Consider the following 21,432-nt stretch of genomic DNA (forward strand, 5'->3'; position numbering starts at 1 on the left):
CTACTATATACCCGGCTCTGTAAACATGTGACTACTATATACCCGGCTCTGTATACGTGTGACTACTATATACCTGGCTCTGTATACGTGTGACTACTATATACCCGGCTCTGTATACGTGTGACTACTTTATAACCGGCCCTGTATACGTGTGACTACTATGTACCCGGCTCTGTATACGTGTGACTACTATATACCCGGCTCTGTATACGTGTGACTACTATATACCTGGCTCTGTATACATGTGACTACTATATACCCGGCTCTGTATACGTGTGACTACTATATACCCGGCTCTGTATACGTGTGACTACTATATACCCGGCTCTGTATACATGTGACTACTATATACCCGGCTCTGTATACATGTGACTACTATATACCCGGCTCTGTATACATGTGACTACTATATAACCGGCTCTGTATACGTGTAACTACTATATACCCGGCTCTGTATACATGTGACTACTATATACCCGGCTCTGTATACGTGTGACTACTATATACCTGGCTCTGTATACATGTGACTACTGTATAACCGGCTCTGTATACGTGTGACTACTATATACCCGGCTCTGTATACATGTGACTACTATGTACCCGGCTCTGTATACGTGTGACTACTATGTACCCGGCCCTGTATACGTGTGACTACTATGTACCCGGCTCTGTATACGTGTGACTACTATGTACCCGGCCCTGTATACGTGTAACTACTATATACCCGGCTCTGTATACGTGTGACTACTATGTACCCGGCTCTGTATACGTGTGACTACTATGTACCCGGCTCTGTATACGTGTGACTACTATGTACCCGGCTCTGTATACGTGTGACTACTATATACCCGGCTCTGTATACGTGTGACTACTATATACCCGGCTCTGTATACATGTGACTACTATATAACCGGCTCTGTATACGTGTAACTACTATATACCCGGCTCTGTATACATGTGACTACTATATACCCGGCTCTGTATACATGTGACTACTATATACCTGGCTCTGTATACATGTGACTACTGTATAACCGGCTCTGTATACGTGTGACTACTATATGCCCGGCTCTGTATACATGTGACTACTATGTACCCGGCTCTGTATACGTGTGACTACTATGTACCCAGCTCTGTATACGTGTGACTACTATATACCCGGCTCTGTATACGTGTGACTACTATGTACCCGGCTCTGTATACGTGTGACTACTATGTACCCGGCTCTGTATACGTGTGACTTTTATGTACCCGGCTCTGTATACGTGTGACTACTATATACCCGGCTCTGTATACGTGTGACTACTATGTACCCGGCTCTGTATACGTGTGACTACTATATACCCGGCCCTGTATACGTGTGACTACTATATACCCGGCTCTGTATACGTGTGACTACTGTATAACCGGCTCTGTATACGTGTGACTACTATATACCCGGCTCTGTATACGTGTGACTACTGTATAACCGGCTCTGTATATGTGTGACTACTATATACCCGGCTCTGTATATGTGTGACTACTATATACCCGGCTCTGTATACGTGTGACTACTATATAACCGGCTCTGTATACGTGTGACTACTGTATAACCGGCCCTGTATACGTGCGATTACTATGTACCCGGCTCTGTATACGTGTGACTACTGTATAACCGGCCCTGTATACGTGTGACTACTATATACCCGGCTCTGTATACGTGTGACTACTGTATAACCGGCCCTGTATACGTGTGACTACTATATAACCGGCTCTGTATACGTGTGACTACTATATACCCGGCTCTGTATACGTGTGACTACTATATACCCGGCTCTGTATACGTGTGACTACTATATAACCGGCTCTGTATACGTGTGACTACTGTATACCCGGCTCTGTATACGTGTGACTACTATGTACCCGGCTCTGTATACGTGTGACTACTATGTACCCGGCTCTGTATACGTGTGACTACTATATACCCGGCTCTGTATACGTGTGACTACTATGTACCCGGCTCTGTATACGTGTGACTACTATGTACCCGGCTCTGTATACGTGTGACTACTGTATACCCGGCTCTGTATACGTGTGACTACTATATACCCGGCTCTGTATACGTGTGACTACTGTATAACCGGCCCTGTATACATGTGACTACTGTATAACCGACCCTGTATACGTGTGACTACTATGTTCCCGGCTCTGTATACGTGTGACTACTATATACCCGGCTCTGTATACGTGTGACTACTATATAACCGGCTCTGTATACATGTGACTACTGTATAACCGGCCCTGTATACGTGTGACTACTATGTTCCCGGCTCTGTATACGTGTGACTACTATATACCCGGCTCTGTATACGTGTGACTACTATGTAACCGGCTCTGTATACGTGTGACTACTGTATAACCGGCCCTGTATACGTGTGACTACTATATACCCGGCTCTGTATACGTGTGACTACTATATAACCGGCTCTGTATACGTGTGACTACTATATAACCGGCTCTGTATACGTGTGACTACTATGTAACCGGCTCTGTATACGTGTGACTACTATGTACCCGGCTCTGTATACGTGTGACTACTATATACCCGGCTCTGTATACATGTGACTACTGTATAACCGGCCCTGTATACGTGTGACTACTATATACCCGGCTCTGTATACGTGTGACTACTATATACCCGGCTCTGTATACGTGTGACTACTATGTAACCGGCTCTGTATACGTGTGACTACTGTATAACCGGCCCTGTATACGTGTGACTACTATATACCCGGCTCTGTATACGTGTGACTACTATATAACCGGCTCTGTATACGTGTGACTACTATATACCCGGCTCTGTATACGTGTGAGTACTATATACCCGGCTCTGTATACGTGTGACTACTATGTAACCGGCTCTGTATACGTGTGACTACTATATACCCGGCTCTGTATACGTGTGACTACTATATACCCGGCTCTGTATACATGTGACTACTGTATAACCGGCCCTGTATACGTGTGACTACTATATACCCGGCTCTGTATACGTGTGACTACTATATAACCGGCTCTGTATACGTGTGACTACTATGTAACCGGCTCTGTATACGTGTGACTACTATATACCCGGCTCTGTATACGTGTGACTACTGTATACCCGGCTCTGTATACGTGTGACTACTGTATAACCGGCCCTGTATACGTGTGACTACTATGTACCCAGCTCTTTATACGTGTGACTACTATGTACCCAGCTCTGTATACGTGTGACTACTATATAACCGGCTCTGTATACGTGTGACTACTATGTACCCAGCTCTTTATACGTGTGACTACTATGTACCCAGCTCTGTATACGTGTGACTACTATATACCCGTCTCTGTATACGTGTGACTACTATGTACCCAGCTCTGTATACGTGTGACTACTATATACCCGGCTCTGTATACGTGTGACTACTATGTACCCGGCTCTGTATACGTGTGAGTACTATATACCCGGCTCTGTATACGTGTGACTACTATGTAACCGGCTCTGTATACGTGTGACTACTATATACCCGGCTCTGTATACGTGTGACTACTATATACCCGGCTCTGTATACATGTGACTACTGTATAACCGGCCCTGTATACGTGTGACTACTATATACCCGGCTCTGTATACGTGTGACTACTATATAACCGGCTCTGTATACGTGTGACTACTATATACCCGGCTCTGTATACGTGTGAGTACTATATACCCGGCTCTGTATACGTGTGACTACTATGTAACCGGCTCTGTATACGTGTGACTACTATATACCCGGCTCTGTATACGTGTGACTACTATATACCCGGCTCTGTATACATGTGACTACTGTATAACCGGCCCTGTATACGTGTGACTACTATATACCCGGCTCTGTATACGTGTGACTACTATATAACCGGCTCTGTATACGTGTGACTACTATGTAACCGGCTCTGTATACGTGTGACTACTATATACCCGGCTCTGTATACGTGTGACTACTGTATACCCGGCTCTGTATACGTGTGACTACTGTATAACCGGCCCTGTATACGTGTGACTACTATGTACCCAGCTCTTTATACGTGTGACTACTATGTACCCGGCTCTGTATACGTGTGACTACTATATAACCGGCTCTGTATACGTGTGACTACTATGTACCCAGCTCTTTATACGTGTGACTACTATGTACCCAGCTCTGTATACGTGTGACTACTATATACCCGTCTCTGTATACGTGTGACTACTATGTACCCAGCTCTGTATACGTGTGACTACTATATACCCGGCTCTGTATACGTGTGACTACTATGTACCCAGCTCTGTATACGTGTGACTACTATATACCCGGCTCTGTATACGTGTGACTACTATGTACCCAGCTCTGTATACGTGTGACTACTATATAACCGGCTCTGTATACGTGTGACTACTATGTACCCGGCTCTGTATACGTGTGACTACTTTATAACCGGCCCTGTATACGTGTGACTACTATGTACCCGGCTCTGTATACGTGTGACTACTATATACCCGGCTCTGTATACGTGTGACTACTGTATAACCGGCCCTGTATACGTGTGACTACTATATAACCGTCTCTGTATACGTGTGACTACTATATAACCGTCTCTGTATACGTGTGACTACTGTATAACCGGCCCTGTATACGTGTGACTAGTATATACCCGGCTCTGTATACATGTGACTACTATATACCCGGCTCTGTATACGTGTGACTACTATATACCTGGCTCTGTATACGTGTGACTACTATATACCCGGCTCTGTATATGTGTGACTACTATATACCTGGCTCTGTATACATGTGACTACTGTATAACCGGCCCTGTATACGTGTGACTACTATATAACCGTCTCTGTATACGTGTGACTACTATATAACCGGCCCTGTATACGTGTGACTACTGTATAACCGGCCCTGTATACGTGTGACTACTATATAACCGTCTCTGTATACGTGTGACTACTGTATAACCGGCCCTGTATACGTGTGACTAGTATATACCCGGCTCTGTATACATGTGACTACTATATACCCGGCTCTGTATACGTGTGACTACTATATACCTGGCTCTGTATACGTGTGACTACTATATACCCGGCTCTGTATATGTGTGACTACTATATACCTGGCTCTGTATACATGTGACTACTATATACCCGGCTCTGTATACGTGTGACTACTATATACCCGGCTCTGTATACGTGTGACTACTATATACCCGGCTCTGTAAACATGTGACTACTATATACCCGGCTCTGTATACGTGTGACTACTATATACCTGGCTCTGTATACGTGTGACTACTATATACCCGGCTCTGTATACGTGTGACTACTATATACCTGGCTCTGTATACATGTGACTACTATATACCCGGCTCTGTATACGTGTGACTACTATATACCCGGCTCTGTATACGTGTGACTACTATATACCCGGCTCTGTATACATGTGACTACTATATACCCGGCTCTGTATACATGTGACTACTATATACCCGGCTCTGTATACATGTGACTACTATATAACCGGCTCTGTATACGTGTAACTACTATATACCCGGCTCTGTATACATGTGACTACTATATACCCGGCTCTGTATACGTGTGACTACTATATACCTGGCTCTGTATACATGTGACTACTGTATAACCGGCTCTGTATACGTGTGACTACTATATACCCGGCTCTGTATACATGTGACTACTATGTACCCGGCTCTGTATACGTGTGACTACTATGTACCCGGCCCTGTATACGTGTGACTACTATGTACCCGGCTCTGTATACGTGTGACTACTATGTACCCGGCCCTGTATACGTGTAACTACTATATACCCGGCTCTGTATACGTGTGACTACTATGTACCCGGCTCTGTATACGTGTGACTACTATGTACCCGGCTCTGTATACGTGTGACTACTATGTACCCGGCTCTGTATACGTGTGACTACTATATACCCGGCTCTGTATACGTGTGACTACTATATACCCGGCTCTGTATACATGTGACTACTATATAACCGGCTCTGTATACGTGTAACTACTATATACCCGGCTCTGTATACATGTGACTACTATATACCCGGCTCTGTATACATGTGACTACTATATACCTGGCTCTGTATACATGTGACTACTGTATAACCGGCTCTGTATACGTGTGACTACTATATGCCCGGCTCTGTATACATGTGACTACTATGTACCCGGCTCTGTATACGTGTGACTACTATGTACCCAGCTCTGTATACGTGTGACTACTATATACCCGGCTCTGTATACGTGTGACTACTATGTACCCGGCTCTGTATACGTGTGACTACTATGTACCCGGCTCTGTATACGTGTGACTTTTATGTACCCGGCTCTGTATACGTGTGACTACTATATACCCGGCTCTGTATACGTGTGACTACTATGTACCCGGCTCTGTATACGTGTGACTACTATATACCCGGCCCTGTATACGTGTGACTACTATATACCCGGCTCTGTATACGTGTGACTACTGTATAACCGGCTCTGTATACGTGTGACTACTATATACCCGGCTCTGTATACGTGTGACTACTGTATAACCGGCTCTGTATACGTGTGACTACTATATACCCGGCTCTGTATATGTGTGACTACTATATACCCGGCTCTGTATACGTGTGACTACTATATAACCGGCTCTGTATACGTGTGACTACTGTATAACCGGCCCTGTATACGTGCGATTACTATGTACCCGGCTCTGTATACGTGTGACTACTGTATAACCGGCCCTGTATACGTGTGACTACTATATAACCGGCTCTGTATACGTGTGACTACTATATACCCGGCTCTGTATACGTGTGACTACTATATACCCGGCTCTGTATACGTGTGACTACTATATAACCGGCTCTGTATACGTGTGACTACTGTATACCCGGCTCTGTATACGTGTGACTACTATGTACCCGGCTCTGTATACGTGTGACTACTATGTACCCGGCTCTGTATACGTGTGACTACTATATACCCGGCTCTGTATACGTGTGACTACTATGTACCCGGCTCTGTATACGTGTGACTACTATGTACCCGGCTCTGTATACGTGTGACTACTGTATACCCGGCTCTGTATACGTGTGACTACTATATACCCGGCTCTGTATACGTGTGACTACTGTATAACCGGCCCTGTATACATGTGACTACTGTATAACCGACCCTGTATACGTGTGACTACTATGTTCCCGGCTCTGTATACGTGTGACTACTATATACCCGGCTCTGTATACGTGTGACTACTATATAACCGGCTCTGTATACATGTGACTACTGTATAACCGGCCCTGTATACGTGTGACTACTATGTTCCCGGCTCTGTATACGTGTGACTACTATATACCCGGCTCTGTATACGTGTGACTACTATGTAACCGGCTCTGTATACGTGTGACTACTGTATAACCGGCCCTGTATACGTGTGACTACTATATACCCGGCTCTGTATACGTGTGACTACTATATAACCGGCTCTGTATACGTGTGACTACTATATAACCGGCTCTGTATACGTGTGACTACTATGTAACCGGCTCTGTATACGTGTGACTACTATGTACCCGGCTCTGTATACGTGTGACTACTATATACCCGGCTCTGTATACATGTGACTACTGTATAACCGGCCCTGTATACGTGTGACTACTATATACCCGGCTCTGTATACGTGTGACTACTATATACCCGGCTCTGTATACGTGTGACTACTATGTAACCGGCTCTGTATACGTGTGACTACTGTATAACCGGCCCTGTATACGTGTGACTACTATATACCCGGCTCTGTATACGTGTGACTACTATATAACCGGCTCTGTATACGTGTGACTACTATATACCCGGCTCTGTATACGTGTGAGTACTATATACCCGGCTCTGTATACGTGTGACTACTATGTAACCGGCTCTGTATACGTGTGACTACTATATACCCGGCTCTGTATACGTGTGACTACTATATACCCGGCTCTGTATACATGTGACTACTGTATAACCGGCCCTGTATACGTGTGACTACTATATACCCGGCTCTGTATACGTGTGACTACTATATAACCGGCTCTGTATACGTGTGACTACTATGTAACCGGCTCTGTATACGTGTGACTACTATATACCCGGCTCTGTATACGTGTGACTACTGTATACCCGGCTCTGTATACGTGTGACTACTGTATAACCGGCCCTGTATACGTGTGACTACTATATACCCGGCTCTGTATACGTGTGACTACTATATACCCGGCTCTGTATACGTGTGACTACTATATACCCGGCTCTGTATACGTGTGACTACTATATACCCGGCTCTGTATACGTGTGACTACTGTATACCCGGCTCTGTATACGTGTGACTACTATATACCCGGCTCTGTATACGTGTGACTACTATATACCCGGCTCTGTATACGTGTGACTACTATATACCCGGCTCTGTATACGTGTGACTACTATGTACCCGGCTCTGTATACATGTGACTACTGTATAACCGGCCCTGTATACGTGTGACTACTATGTACCCGGCTCTGTATACATGTGACTACTGTATAACCGGCCCTGTATACGTGTGACTACTATATACCCGGCTCTGTATACGTGTGACTACTATATAACCGGCTCTGTATACGTGTGACTACTATGTAACCGGCACTGTATACGTGTGACTACTATATACCCAGCTCTGTATACGTGTGACTACTATATACCCGGCTCTGTATACGTGTGACTACTATGTAACCGGCACTGTATACGTGTGACTACTATATACCCTGCTCTGTATACGTGTGACTACTATATACCCAGCTCTGTATACGTGTGACTACTGTATAACCGGCCCTGTATACGTGTGACTACTGTATAACCGGCACTGTATACGTGTGACTACTATATACCCGGCTCTGTATACGTGTGACTACTATATACCCGGCTCTGTATACGTGTGACTACTATATAACCGGCTCTGTATACGTGTGACTACTATATACCCGGCTCTGTATACGTGTGACTACTATATACCCGGCTCTGTATACGTGTGACTACTATATACCCGGCTCTGTATACGTGTGACTACTGTATAACCGGCCCTGTATACGTGTGACTACTATATACCCGGCTCTGTATACGTGTGACTACTGTATAACCGGCCCTGTATACGTGTGACTACTATATACCCGTCTCTGTATACGTGTGACTACTATGTACCCAGCTCTGTATACGTGTGACTACTATATACCCGGCTCTGTATACATGTGACTACTATATACCCGGCTCTGTATACGTGTGACTACTATATACCCGTCTCTGTATACGTGTGACTACTATGTACCCAGCTCTGTATACGTGTGACTACTATATACCCGGCTCTGTATACATGTGACTACTATATACCCGGCTCTGTATACGTGTGACTACTATATACCCGTCTCTGTATACGTGTGACTACTATGTACCCAGCTCTGTATACGTGTGACTACTATATACCCGTCTCTGTATACGTGTGACTACTATGTACCCAGCTCTGTATACGTGTGACTACTATATAACCGGCCCTGTATACGTGTGACTACTATATACCCAGCTCTGTATACGTGTGACTACAATATAACCGGCCCTGTATACGTGTGACTACTATATACCCGGCTCTGTATACGTGTGACTACTATATACCCGGCTCTGTATACGTGTGACTACTATATACCCGTCTCTGTATACGTGTGACTACTATGTACCCAGCTCTGTATACGTGTGACTACTATATACCCGGCTCTGTATACGTGTGACTACTATGTACCCAGCTCTGTATACGTGTGACTACTATATAACCGGCTCTGTATACGTGTGACTACTATGTACCCGGCTCTGTATACGTGTGACTACTATATACCCGGCTCTGTATACGTGTGACTACTATGTACCCGGCTCTGTATACGTGTGACTACTATATAACCGGCCCTGTATACGTGTGACTACTATATACCCGGCTCTGTATACGTGTGACTACTATGTACCCGGCTCTGTATACATGTGACTACTATGTACCCGGCCCTGTATACATGTGACTACTATGTACCCGGCTCTGTATACGTGTGACTACTATATAACCGGCCCTGTATACGTGTGACTACTATATACCCGGCTCTGTATACGTGTGACTACTATATACCCGGCTCTGTATACGTGTGACTACTATGTACCCGGCTCTGTATACATGTGACTACTATGTACCCGGCCCTGTATACGTGTGACTACTATGTACCCGGCTCTGTATACGTGTGACTACTATGTACCCGGCTCTGTATACGTGTGACTACTATATACCCGTCTCTGTATACGTGTGACTACTATGTACCCAGCTCTGTATACGTGTGACTACTATATACCCGGCTCTGTATACGTGTGACTACTATGTACCCAGCTCTGTATACGTGTGACTACTATATAACCAGCTCTGTATACGTGTGACTACTATGTACCCGGCTCTGTATACGTGTGACTACTATATACCCGGCTCTGTATACGTGTGACTACTATGTACCCGGCTCTGTATACGTGTGACTACTTTATAACCGGCCCTGTATACGTGTGACTACTATGTACCCGGCTCTGTATACGTGTGACTACTATATACCCGGCTCTGTATACGTGTGACTACTATGTACCCGGCTCTGTATACGTGTGACTACTATATACCTGGCTCTGTATACGTGTGACTACTATATACCCGGCTCTGTATACGTGTGACTACTATGTACCCGGCTCTGTATACGTGTGACTACTATATACCCGGCTCTGTATACGTGTGACTACTATGTACCCGGCTCTGTATACGTGTGACTACTGTATAACCGGCCCTGTATACTTGTGACTACTATGTACCCGGCTCTGTATACGTGTGACTACTATATACCCGGCTCTGTATACGTGTGACTACTATGTACCCGGCTCTGTATACGTGTGACTACTATGTACCCGGCTCTGTATAAGTGTGACTACTATATAGCCGGCTGCGGGCCATGCCCCTACACAACACCGGTCACCTGTGCCTGCGTGCCTCACATAGGTCATCCCACAATTCTGTGCGCAGCATCACTGCCCTGTTCATCCTGAGCCTTCTGGTTCACAAATAGAATGCCAGAACTACAGTGAAGACTGAATGTGAAAACTACAGATTATATTCACCTGTCCTACAGTCAGACTCAGCCGAGCCTTAAATGGCTGATAACAGGGAACAATAGATTGCATGTACTTGCAGAATAAATGGAAATAGAAGATAGATGGTGGCGTCATCTGTAGAGGAAAACCCAGACTGCAGTCTCCATTATAAGCGGCTTTCCTCCTCTTCTCCCGGCAGGTCTGGAGGGGCACCCTGGCACGCTGGCACTTCAAGCGACTAAAGTCCATTTACAAAATTATGAGCTATTACAAGTGCTACAAAGTCCGCTCTCATCTGATGGAAATAGTGCGCAGGTTCCAGAATGTCCGGGAAATGCAGGACTACGGCAAAAGTGTGGAATGGCCCGAGCCGCCCGCCGTCCTCGAACAGTTCCAAGGAATCTGTAAGAACCTACACAGAAGGTTAGTAGGGATGAGGTGCTCACAATGGCGGAGTAGTCTGCAACTCCTGCGGGTACGGAGTGCGCTCTGCTGCACAGTCGTAGATGTAGAGTGCACCTCCTGTGGGTATGGAGCGCGCTCTGCTGCACGATCGGAGATGTAAAGTGCACCTCCTGTGGGTATGGAGCACGCTCAGCTGCACGGTCGGAGATGTAGAGTGCATCTCCTGTGGGTATGGAGCGCGCTCAGCTGCACGGTCGGAGATGTAGAGTGCATCTCCTGTGGGTATGGAGCGCGCTCTGCTGCACGGTCAGAAATGTAGAGTGCACCTCCTGTGGGTATGGAGCATGCTCTGCTGCACGGTCGGAGATGTAGAGTGCACTTCCTGTGGGTATGGAGCGCGCTCTGCTGCACGGTCGGAAATGTAGAGTGCACCTCCTGTGGGTATGGAGCATGCTCTGCTGCACGGTCGGAGATGTAGAGTGCACTTCCTGTGGGTATGGAGCGCGCTCTGCTGCACGGTCGGAAATGTAGAGTGCACCTCCTGTGGGTATGGAGCATGCTCTGCTGCACGGTCGGAGATGTAGAGTGCACTTCCTGTGGGTATGGAGCGCGCTCTGCTGCACGGTCGGAAATGTAGAGTGCACCTCCTGTGGGTATGGAGCGCGCTCTGCTGCACGGTCGGAGATGTAGAGTGCACTTCCTGTGGGTATGGAGCATGCTCTGCTGCACGGTCGGAGATGTAGAGTGCACTTCCTGTGGGTATGGAGCGCGCTCTGCTGCACGGTCGGAAATGTAGAGTGCACCTCCTGTGGGTATGGAGCATGCTCTGCTGCACGGTCGGAGATGTAGAGTGCACTTCCTGTGGGTATGGAGCGCGCTCTGCTGCACGGTCGGAAATGTAGAGTGCACCTCCTGTGGGTATGGAGCGCGCTCTGCTGCACGGTCAGAGATGTAGGGTGCACCTCCTGTGGGTATGGAGCGCGCTCTGCTGCATGGTCGGAGATGTAAAGTGCACCTCCTGTGGGTATGGAGCGCGCTCTGCTGCATGGTCGGAGATGTAGAGTGCACCTCCTGTGGGTATGGAGCACGCTCTGCTGCACGGTCGGAGATGTAGAGTGCATCTCCTGTGGGTATGGAGCGCGCTCTTCTGCACTGTCGGAGATGTAGAGTGCACCTCCTGTGGGTATGGAGCGCGCTCTGCTGCATGGTCGGAGATGTAGAGTGCACCTCCTGTGGGTATGGAGCGCGCTCTGCTGCACGGTCGGAGATGTAGAGTGCACCTCCTGTGGGTATGGAGCGCGCTCTGCTGCACGGTCGGAGATGTAGAGTGCACCTCCTGTGGTTATGGAGCGCGCTCTGCTGCACGGTCGGAGATGTAGAGTGCACCTCCTGTGGTTATGGAGCACGCTCTGCTGCACGGTCGGAGATGTAGAGTGCCCCTCCTGTGGTTATGGAGCGCGCTCTGCTGCACGGTTGGAGATGTAGAGTGCACCTCCTGTGGTTATGGAACGCTCTCTGCTGCACGGTTGGAGGTGTAGAGTGCACCTCCTGTGGGTATGGAGCGCGCTCTGCTGCACGGTCGGAGATGTAGAGTGCACCTCCTGTGGGTATGAAGCATGCTCTGCTGCACGGTTGGAGATGTAGAGTGCACCTCCTGTGGTTATGGAGCGCGCTCTGCTGCACGGTTGGGGATGTAGAGTGCACCTCCTGTGGGTATGGAGCGCGCTCTGCTGCACGATCGGAGATGTAGAGTGCACCTCCTGTGGGTATGGAGCGCGCTCTGCTGCACAGTCAGAGATGTAGAGTGCACCTCCTGTGGGTATGAAGCATGCTCTGCTGCACGGTCGGAGATGTAGAGTGCACCTCCTGTGGGTATGGAGCGCGCTCTGCTGCACGGTCGGAGATGTAGAGTGCACCTCCTGTGGGTATGGAGCGCGCTCTGCTGCACGGTCGGAGATGTAGAGTGCACCTCCTGTGGGTATGGAGCGCGCTCTGCTGCAAGGTCGGAGATGTAGAGTGCACCTCCTGTGGGTATGGAGCGCGCTCTGCTGCACGGTCGGAGATGTAGAGTGCACCTCCTGTGGGTATGGAGCGCGCTCTGCTGCAAGGTCGGAGATGTAGAGTGCACCTCCTGTGGGTATGGAGCGCGCTCTGCTGCACAGTCAGAGATGTAGAGTGCACCTCCTGTGGGTATGAAGCATGCTCTGCTGCACGGTTGGAGATGTAGAGTGCACCTCCTGTGGGTATGGAGCGCGCTCTGCTGCACAGTCAGAGATGTAGAGTGCACCTCCTGTGGGTATGAAGCATGCTCTGCTGCACGGTCGGAGATGTAGAGTGCACCTCCTGTGGGTATGGAGCGCGCTCTGCTGCACGGTCGGAGATGTAGAGTGCACCTCCTGTGGGTATGGAGCGCGCTCTGCTGCACGGTCGGAGATGTAGAGTGCACCTCCTGTGGGTATGGAGCGCGCTCTGCTGCACAGTCAGAGATGTAGAGTACACCTCCTGTGGGTATGAAGCATGCTCTGCTGCACGGTTGGAGATGTAGAGTGCACCTCCTGTGGGTATGGAGCGCGCTCTGCTGCACGGTCGGAGATGTAGAGTGCACCTCCTGTGGGTATGGAGCGCGCTCTGCTGCACGGTCGGAGATGTAGAGTGCACCTCCTGTGGGTATGGAGCGCGCTCTGCTGCACAGTCAGAGATGTAGAGTGCACCTCCTGTGGGTATGAAGCATGCTCTGCTGCACGGTCGGAGATGTAGAGTGCACCTCCTGTGGGTATGGAGCGCGCTCTTCTGCACTGTCGGAGATGTAGAGTGCACCTCTTGTGGGTATGAAGCATGCTCTGCTGCACGGTTGGAGATGTAGAGTGCACCTCCTGTGGGTATGGAGCGCGCTCTGCTGCACGGTCGGAGATGTAGAGTGCACCTCCTGTGGGTATGGAGCGCGCTCTGCTGCACGGTCGGAGATGTAGAGTGCACCTCCTGTGGGTATGGAGCGCGCTCTGCTGCACAGTCAGAGATGTAGAGTGCACCTCCTGTGGGTATGAAGCATGCTCTGCTGCACGGTTGGAGATGTAGAGTGCACCTCCTGTGGGTATGAAGCATGCTCTGCTGCACGGTTGGAGATGTAGAGTGCACCTCCTGTGGGTATGAAGCATGCTCTGCTGCACGGTTGGAGATGTAGAGTGCACCTCTTGTGGGTATGGAGCGCGCTCTGCTGCACGGTCGGAGATGTAGAGTGCACCTCCTGTGGGTATGGAGCGCGCTCTGCTGCACAGTCAGAGATGTAGAGTGCACCTCCTGTGGGTATGAAGCATGCTCTGCTGCACGGTCGGAGATGTAGAGTGCACCTCCTGTGGGTATGGAGCGCGCTCTTCTGCACTGTCGGAGATGTAGAGTGCACCTCTTGTGGGTATGAAGCATGCTCTGCTGCACGGTTGGAGATGTAGAGTGCACCTCCTGTGGGTATGGAGCGCGCTCTGCTGCACGGTCGGAGATGTAGAGTGCACCTCCTGTGGGTATGGAGCGTGCTCTGCTGCACAGTCAGAGATGTAGAGTGCACCTCCTGTGGGTATGAAGCATGCTCTGCTGCACGGTTGGAGATGTAGAGTGCACCTCCTGTGGGTATGGATCGCGCTCTGCTGCACTGTCGGAGATGTAGAGTGCACCTCCTGTGGGTATGGAGCGCGCTCTGCTGCACTGTCGGAGATGTAGAGTGCACCTCCTGTGGGTATGGAGCGCGCTCTGCTGCACTGTCGGACATGTAGAGTGCACCTCCTGTGGGTATGGAGCGCGCTCTGCTGCACGGTCGGAGATGTAGAGTGTGCACAGTATGGACAGTACAATGTAGCGCAGCGGACCTCACTTTATTATGGTCAGCTCAGTGTTGAGGTGTAATCCATCTCCTGTTCTGCAGATGGAGAGCCAGGAAGATTGTGAAAAATATCCCACCCTCCGAAATGCTGCAGATCAGGTGTAAGGTCTGTGCCATGGAAGCGCTGCAGGATCAGCGCCAAGACGTTGGCTATCACCGCGCATGGAAGCAGAGCTATCTGGGCTGTGTGAGTGTGCAGGGTATATTCATAAACCTCAGGGTCATGAAGCTGGAAAGCCGAAAATTCCCATCCAGATATCTGCACCGTGGGGTCCTACCCCTGGCAGAACAGGGGCCGCGCTCCGTGGGGTCCTACCCCTGGCAGAACGGGGGCTGCGCTCCACTGAGTGCAATGGAGGGTGCCCATATCACAGCATATGGTAACTATGGGAAGAGCCACGTGTGCCCGAATATCATAGGCGGCATGCCACGACACATATAGTGCTGACATCCTCCTATATACACTGGGCTGTTGGGGAGCTGCACAGTCTGAACATGAAGGGGATGAGCACTACTGCCCCCCTCTGGGATCTATCACTGCTGCGGCAGGAAGAGGGGGGGCATGGACAATTCTTCCCCTATAACACCCCAAGATAACAGGGAGGGATATAATGGACGAGTAACAGATGGGAGCGCTTGTTATTGCCACCCCGTCGCCCCCTATATTTTATGCATTGGGCCATTGCTCCAGATTACCACCTCCCCTCAGTGTAGTGAACTCCAGGGCTGAGCTATTTTCTCATCCTCTCTCTGGTGTCATGCAGGAAGCAGAGAATCCAAGCGGAATCGCTCAATTCCAGAAATCACTTCAAGCTCTGAGGAAAAAAGATGGCGACAGCTCCATCATCTTCTCCTGCTTCATCCGGAAGGTGAGTGCTGATGTCCATCTCCTTCCCGTGATGGCTCCAGGTCTAAAAGGAAATGTTTCCTATGAATATTATTTATCTGGAAAATCTAAATCAGCTTCAAATCATCAAATAAATTCAGTTCAAAATCAATTCAGCTTTAGGCAGAATGGAATGAGACATTATATCATTATTACAGGACACAGCTTTATACAGCCACCACTAGAGGGAGCTCACTATATACAGATTTATACAGCCACCACTAGAGGGAGCTCACTACATACAGATTTATACAGCCACCACTAGAGGGAGCTCACTATATACAGATTTATACAGCCACCACTAGAGGGAGCTCACTATATACAGATTTATACAGCCACCACTAGAGGGAGCTCACTACATACAGATTTATACAGCCACCACTAGAGGGAGCTCACTACATACAGATTTATACAGCCACCACTAGAGGGAGCTCACTACATACAGATTTATACAGCCACCACTAGAGGGAGCTCACTACATACAGATTTATACAGCCACCACTAGAGGGAGCTCACTACATACAGATTTATACAGCCACCACTAGAGGGAGCTCACTATATACAGATTTATACAGCCACCACTAGAGGGAGCTCACTATATACAGATTTATACAGCCACCACTAGAGGGAGCTCACTATATACAGATTTATACAGCCACCACTAGAGGGAGCTCACTATATACAGATTTATACAGCCACCACTAGAGGGAGATCACTATATACAGCCACCACTAGAGGGAGCTCACTATATACAGCCACCACTAGAGGGAGCTCACTATATACAGCCACCATTAGAGGGAGCTTACTATATACAGCCACCACTAGAGGGAGCTCACTATATACAGTCACCAATAGAGGGAGCTCACTATATACAGCCACCACTAGAGGGAGCTCACTATATACAGCCACCACTAGAGGGAGCTCACTATATACAGCCACCACTAGAGGGAGCTCACTATATGCAGCCACCACTAGAGGGTGCTCACTATATACAGCCACCACTAGAGGGAGCTCACTACATACAGATTTATACAGTCACCACTAGAGGGAGCTCACTACATACAGATTTATACAGCCACCACTAGAGGGAGCTCACTACATACAGATTTATACAGTCATCACTAGGGGGAGCTCACTGCATACAGATTCATACAGCTGCCACTAGGGGGAGCTCACTACATACAGATTTATACAGTCACCACTAGAGGGAGCTCACTACATACAGATTTATACAGCCATCACTAGAGGGAGCTCACTACATACAGATTTATACAGTCACCACTACAGGGAGCTCACTACATACAGATTTATACAGCCACCACTAGGGGGAGCTCACTACATACAGATTTATACAGCCACCACTAGGGGGAGCTCACTATATACAGATTTATACAGCCACCACTAGAGGGAGCTCACTACATACAGATTTATACAGCCACCACTAGAGGGAGCTCACTACATACAGATTTATACAGCCATCACTAGAGGGAGCTCACTACATACAGATTTATACAGTCACCACTACAGGGAGCTCACTACATACAGATTTATACAGCCACCACTAGGGGGAGCTCACTACATACAGATTTATACAGCCACCACTAGGGGGAGCTCACTATATACAGATTTATACAGCCACCACTAGAGGGAGCTCACTACATACAGATTTATACAGCCACCACTAGAGGGAGCTCACTACATACAGATGTATACAGCCACCACTAGGGGTATCTTAGTGGATACAGATATATGGAGCTCTCATTAAAAAGGTTGTCCGGTCCAAATCGATATGTCTGCAGTCACACATAGTTACACATCCCCCCAGCGCAGGCACTGTATGCTGCGGGGATTCGCAGGTTTCTGAGCCGGGATGGAGGGTATGTATGCGTTATACATACTCACGACCATGTCAAAAGTCGGGGCGCGGCCTAGCTTTATATAAGTGTATGGAGCGAGTCTGCGCCCACTGGACGGGCTCTGGCCAGGAGTATGTATATATTATAACGCATACATACCCTCCAGCCCCGGCTGAGAAATCGGTGACTCCTCGCAGCGTACGGTGCGTGTGCTGGTGGGATTGATAAGTCTGCAGTCACACAGATTGGACCGGACAACCCCTTTAACCCCTTATCAGACACGGATGTTAAAGAGGAGCTGTCAGTTTTTGCTTTTATTTTATTCTTGCTGGACTCCTGCAGATTCTGCTGTACAGTTCCAGAGATATGGGCCTTTTAATATTGTACCAGTGTTAATGGTCTTTACAAGGACGTTGAGCTCGCAGGGTAATTATGCAAAGCAGCCAAAAGACGCACAGAGAATCCTGAGAGCATTGGATTGGATCTAAAAATCCAAAATCTGTGGATAACCAACGTTGTCAATGAAAAATACCAAGAGACTTTTAGAAAAGAAAGAAAACTTAAAAAGTGTCTGAAAGCGCTAAGGGCCGAATCACCATGGTATCTCTGCCAGTTTTTGGCGTGAATAATTCTCAATTAGTGACACTTTGATTTACAACTAATTCCTACAACTATTTGCGTTTTTTTCCAAGTTGCCTTTTGTGGTTTAGTTTTCTGCTTTTTATGCCCTTGTGGCTTCTCCAGATGTTTTAGAAAAAGCTGCATTTTTTTGAGACATTTTGCAAATCGAGGAACTTTATGAGCTAAAAAAAATTGCAAAACTGGTAGAAAAAAAAGACAATTTAGAGCTTTGCGCAAAATGTAGGAATCGTCTGCGCCACTTTGATGAGTTTGGTGCAAAAACGTCAGCGAAAACCACAAGCCATAAAGGAAAAGTGACTTACAAAAAAACGCTGCAAATGATGAATTGGGGCCGGTGTGTTATACTGGTGAAATTCACGTCACTGTCCATGGTGCTGAACGTCCGTACGGCTAAATCCCTGAGACCAGGCGATCTATATACACATGGCAGAGCAAGCAGCTGTGGAGCGCACACTCCATTACTATTACATGCAGTGTATATACAGCTGTGGAGCGCACACTCCATTACTATTACATGCAGTGTATATACAGCTGTGGAGCGCACACTCCATTACTATTACATGCAGTGTATATACAGCTGTGGAGCGCACAGTCCATTACTATTACATGCAGTGTATATACAGCTGTGGAGCGCACACTCCATTACTATTACATGCAGTGTATATGCAGCTGTGGAGCGCACACTCCATTACTATTACATGCAGTGTATATACAGCTGTGGAGCGCACACTCCATTACTATTACATGCGGTGTATATACAGCTGTGGAGCGCACACTCCATTACTATTACATGCAGTGTATATACAGCTGTGGAGCGCACACTCCATTACTATTACATGCAGTGTATATACAGCTGTGGAGCGCACACTCCATTACTATTACATGCAGTGTATATGCAGCTGTGGAGAGCACACTCCATTACTATTACATGCAGTGTATATACAGCTGTGGAGCGCACACTCCATTACTATTACATGCAGTGTATATGCAGCTGTGGAGAGCACACTCCATTACTATTACATGCAGTGTGTATACAGCTGTGGAGCGCACACTCCATTACTATTACATGCAGTGTATATACAGCTGTGGAGCGCACACTCCATTACTATTACATGCAGTGTATATACAGCTGTGGAGCGCACACTCCATTACTATTACATGCAGTGTATATACAGCTGTGGAGCGCACACTCCATTACTATTACATGCAGTGTATATGCAGCTGTGGAGAGCACACTCCATTACTATTACATGCAGTGTGTATACAGCTGTGGAGCGCACACTCCATTACTATTACATGCAGTGTATATACAGCTGTGGAGCGCACACTCCATTACTATTACATGCAGTGTATATGCAGCTGTGGAGAGCACACTCCATTACTATTACATGCAGTGTATATACAGCTGTGGAGCGCACACTCCATTACTATTACATGCAGTGTATATACAGCTGTGGAGCGCACACTCCATTACTATTACATGCAGTGTATATGCAGCTGTGGAGAGCACACTCCATTACTATTACATGCAGTGTATATACAGCTGTGGAGCGCACACTCCATTACTATTACATGCAGTGTATATACAGCTGTGGAGCGCACACTCCATTACTATTACATGCAGTGTATATACAGCTGTGGAGAGCACACTCCATTACTATTACATGCAGTGTATATGCAGCTGTGGAGAGCAGAGCACACTCCATTACTATACATGCAGTGTGTATACAGCTGTGGAGCGCACACTCCATTACTATTACGTGCGGTGTATATACAGCTGTGGAGAGCACACTCCATTACTATTACATGCAGTGTATATACAGCTGTGGAGAGCACACTCCATTACTATTACATGCAGTGTATATGCAGCTGTGGAGAGCACACTCCATTACTATTACATGCAGTGTATATACAGCTGTGGAGCGCACACTCCATTACTATTACATGCAGTGTATATGCAGCTGTGGAGCGCACACTCCATTACTATTACATGCAGTGTATATACAGCTGTGGAGCGCACACTCCATTACTATTACATGCAGTGTATATGCAGCTGTGGAGCGCACACTCCATTACTATTACATGCAGTGTATATGCAGCTGTGGAGCGCACACTCCATTACTATTACATGCAGTGTATATACAGCTGTGGAGCGCACACTCCATTACTATTACATGCAGTGTATATGCAGCTGTGAGCGCACACTCCATTACTATTACATGCAGTGTATATACAGCTGTGGAGCGCACACTCCATTACTATTACGTGCAGTGTATATACAGCTGTGGAGCGCACACTCCATTACTATTACGTGCGGTGTATATACAGCTGTGGAGCGCACACTCCATTACTATTACGTGCGGTGTATATACAGCTGTGGAGCGCACACTCCATTACTATTACATGCAGTGTATATACAGCTGTGGAGCGCACACTCCATTACTATTACATGCAGTGTATATACATGTGGAGCGCACACTCATTACTATTACGTGCGGTGTATATACAGCTGTGGAGCGCACACTCCATTACTATTACGTGC

The 21,432-nt window shown here is 47.7% G+C and overlaps 1 protein-coding gene across 3 annotated transcripts in view; it reads left to right on the top strand.

The window, feature by feature from the left end:
* LOC141264775 (unconventional myosin-Ig-like) overlaps positions 1–21,432 on the top strand; it is a 443,459-nt gene that overhangs the window by 260,028 nt on the left and 161,999 nt on the right. For all 3 annotated transcript variants that reach the window (XM_073677080.1, XM_073677078.1, XM_073677079.1), the window contains 3 exons: positions 11,430–11,653; positions 15,549–15,693; positions 16,271–16,375. In XM_073677080.1, the coding sequence (XP_073533181.1) occupies positions 11,430–11,653; positions 15,549–15,693; positions 16,271–16,375 (474 nt within the window). The remainder of the gene's footprint in view (positions 1–11,429; positions 11,654–15,548; positions 15,694–16,270; positions 16,376–21,432) is intronic.

Source organism: Phyllobates terribilis, unplaced genomic scaffold (assembly GCF_046119375.1).
Source record: "Phyllobates terribilis strain yellow unplaced genomic scaffold, ASM4611937v1 Scaffold_4__5_contigs__length_816908805, whole genome shotgun sequence".
Lineage (NCBI taxonomy): Eukaryota > Metazoa > Chordata > Amphibia > Anura > Dendrobatidae > Phyllobates > Phyllobates terribilis.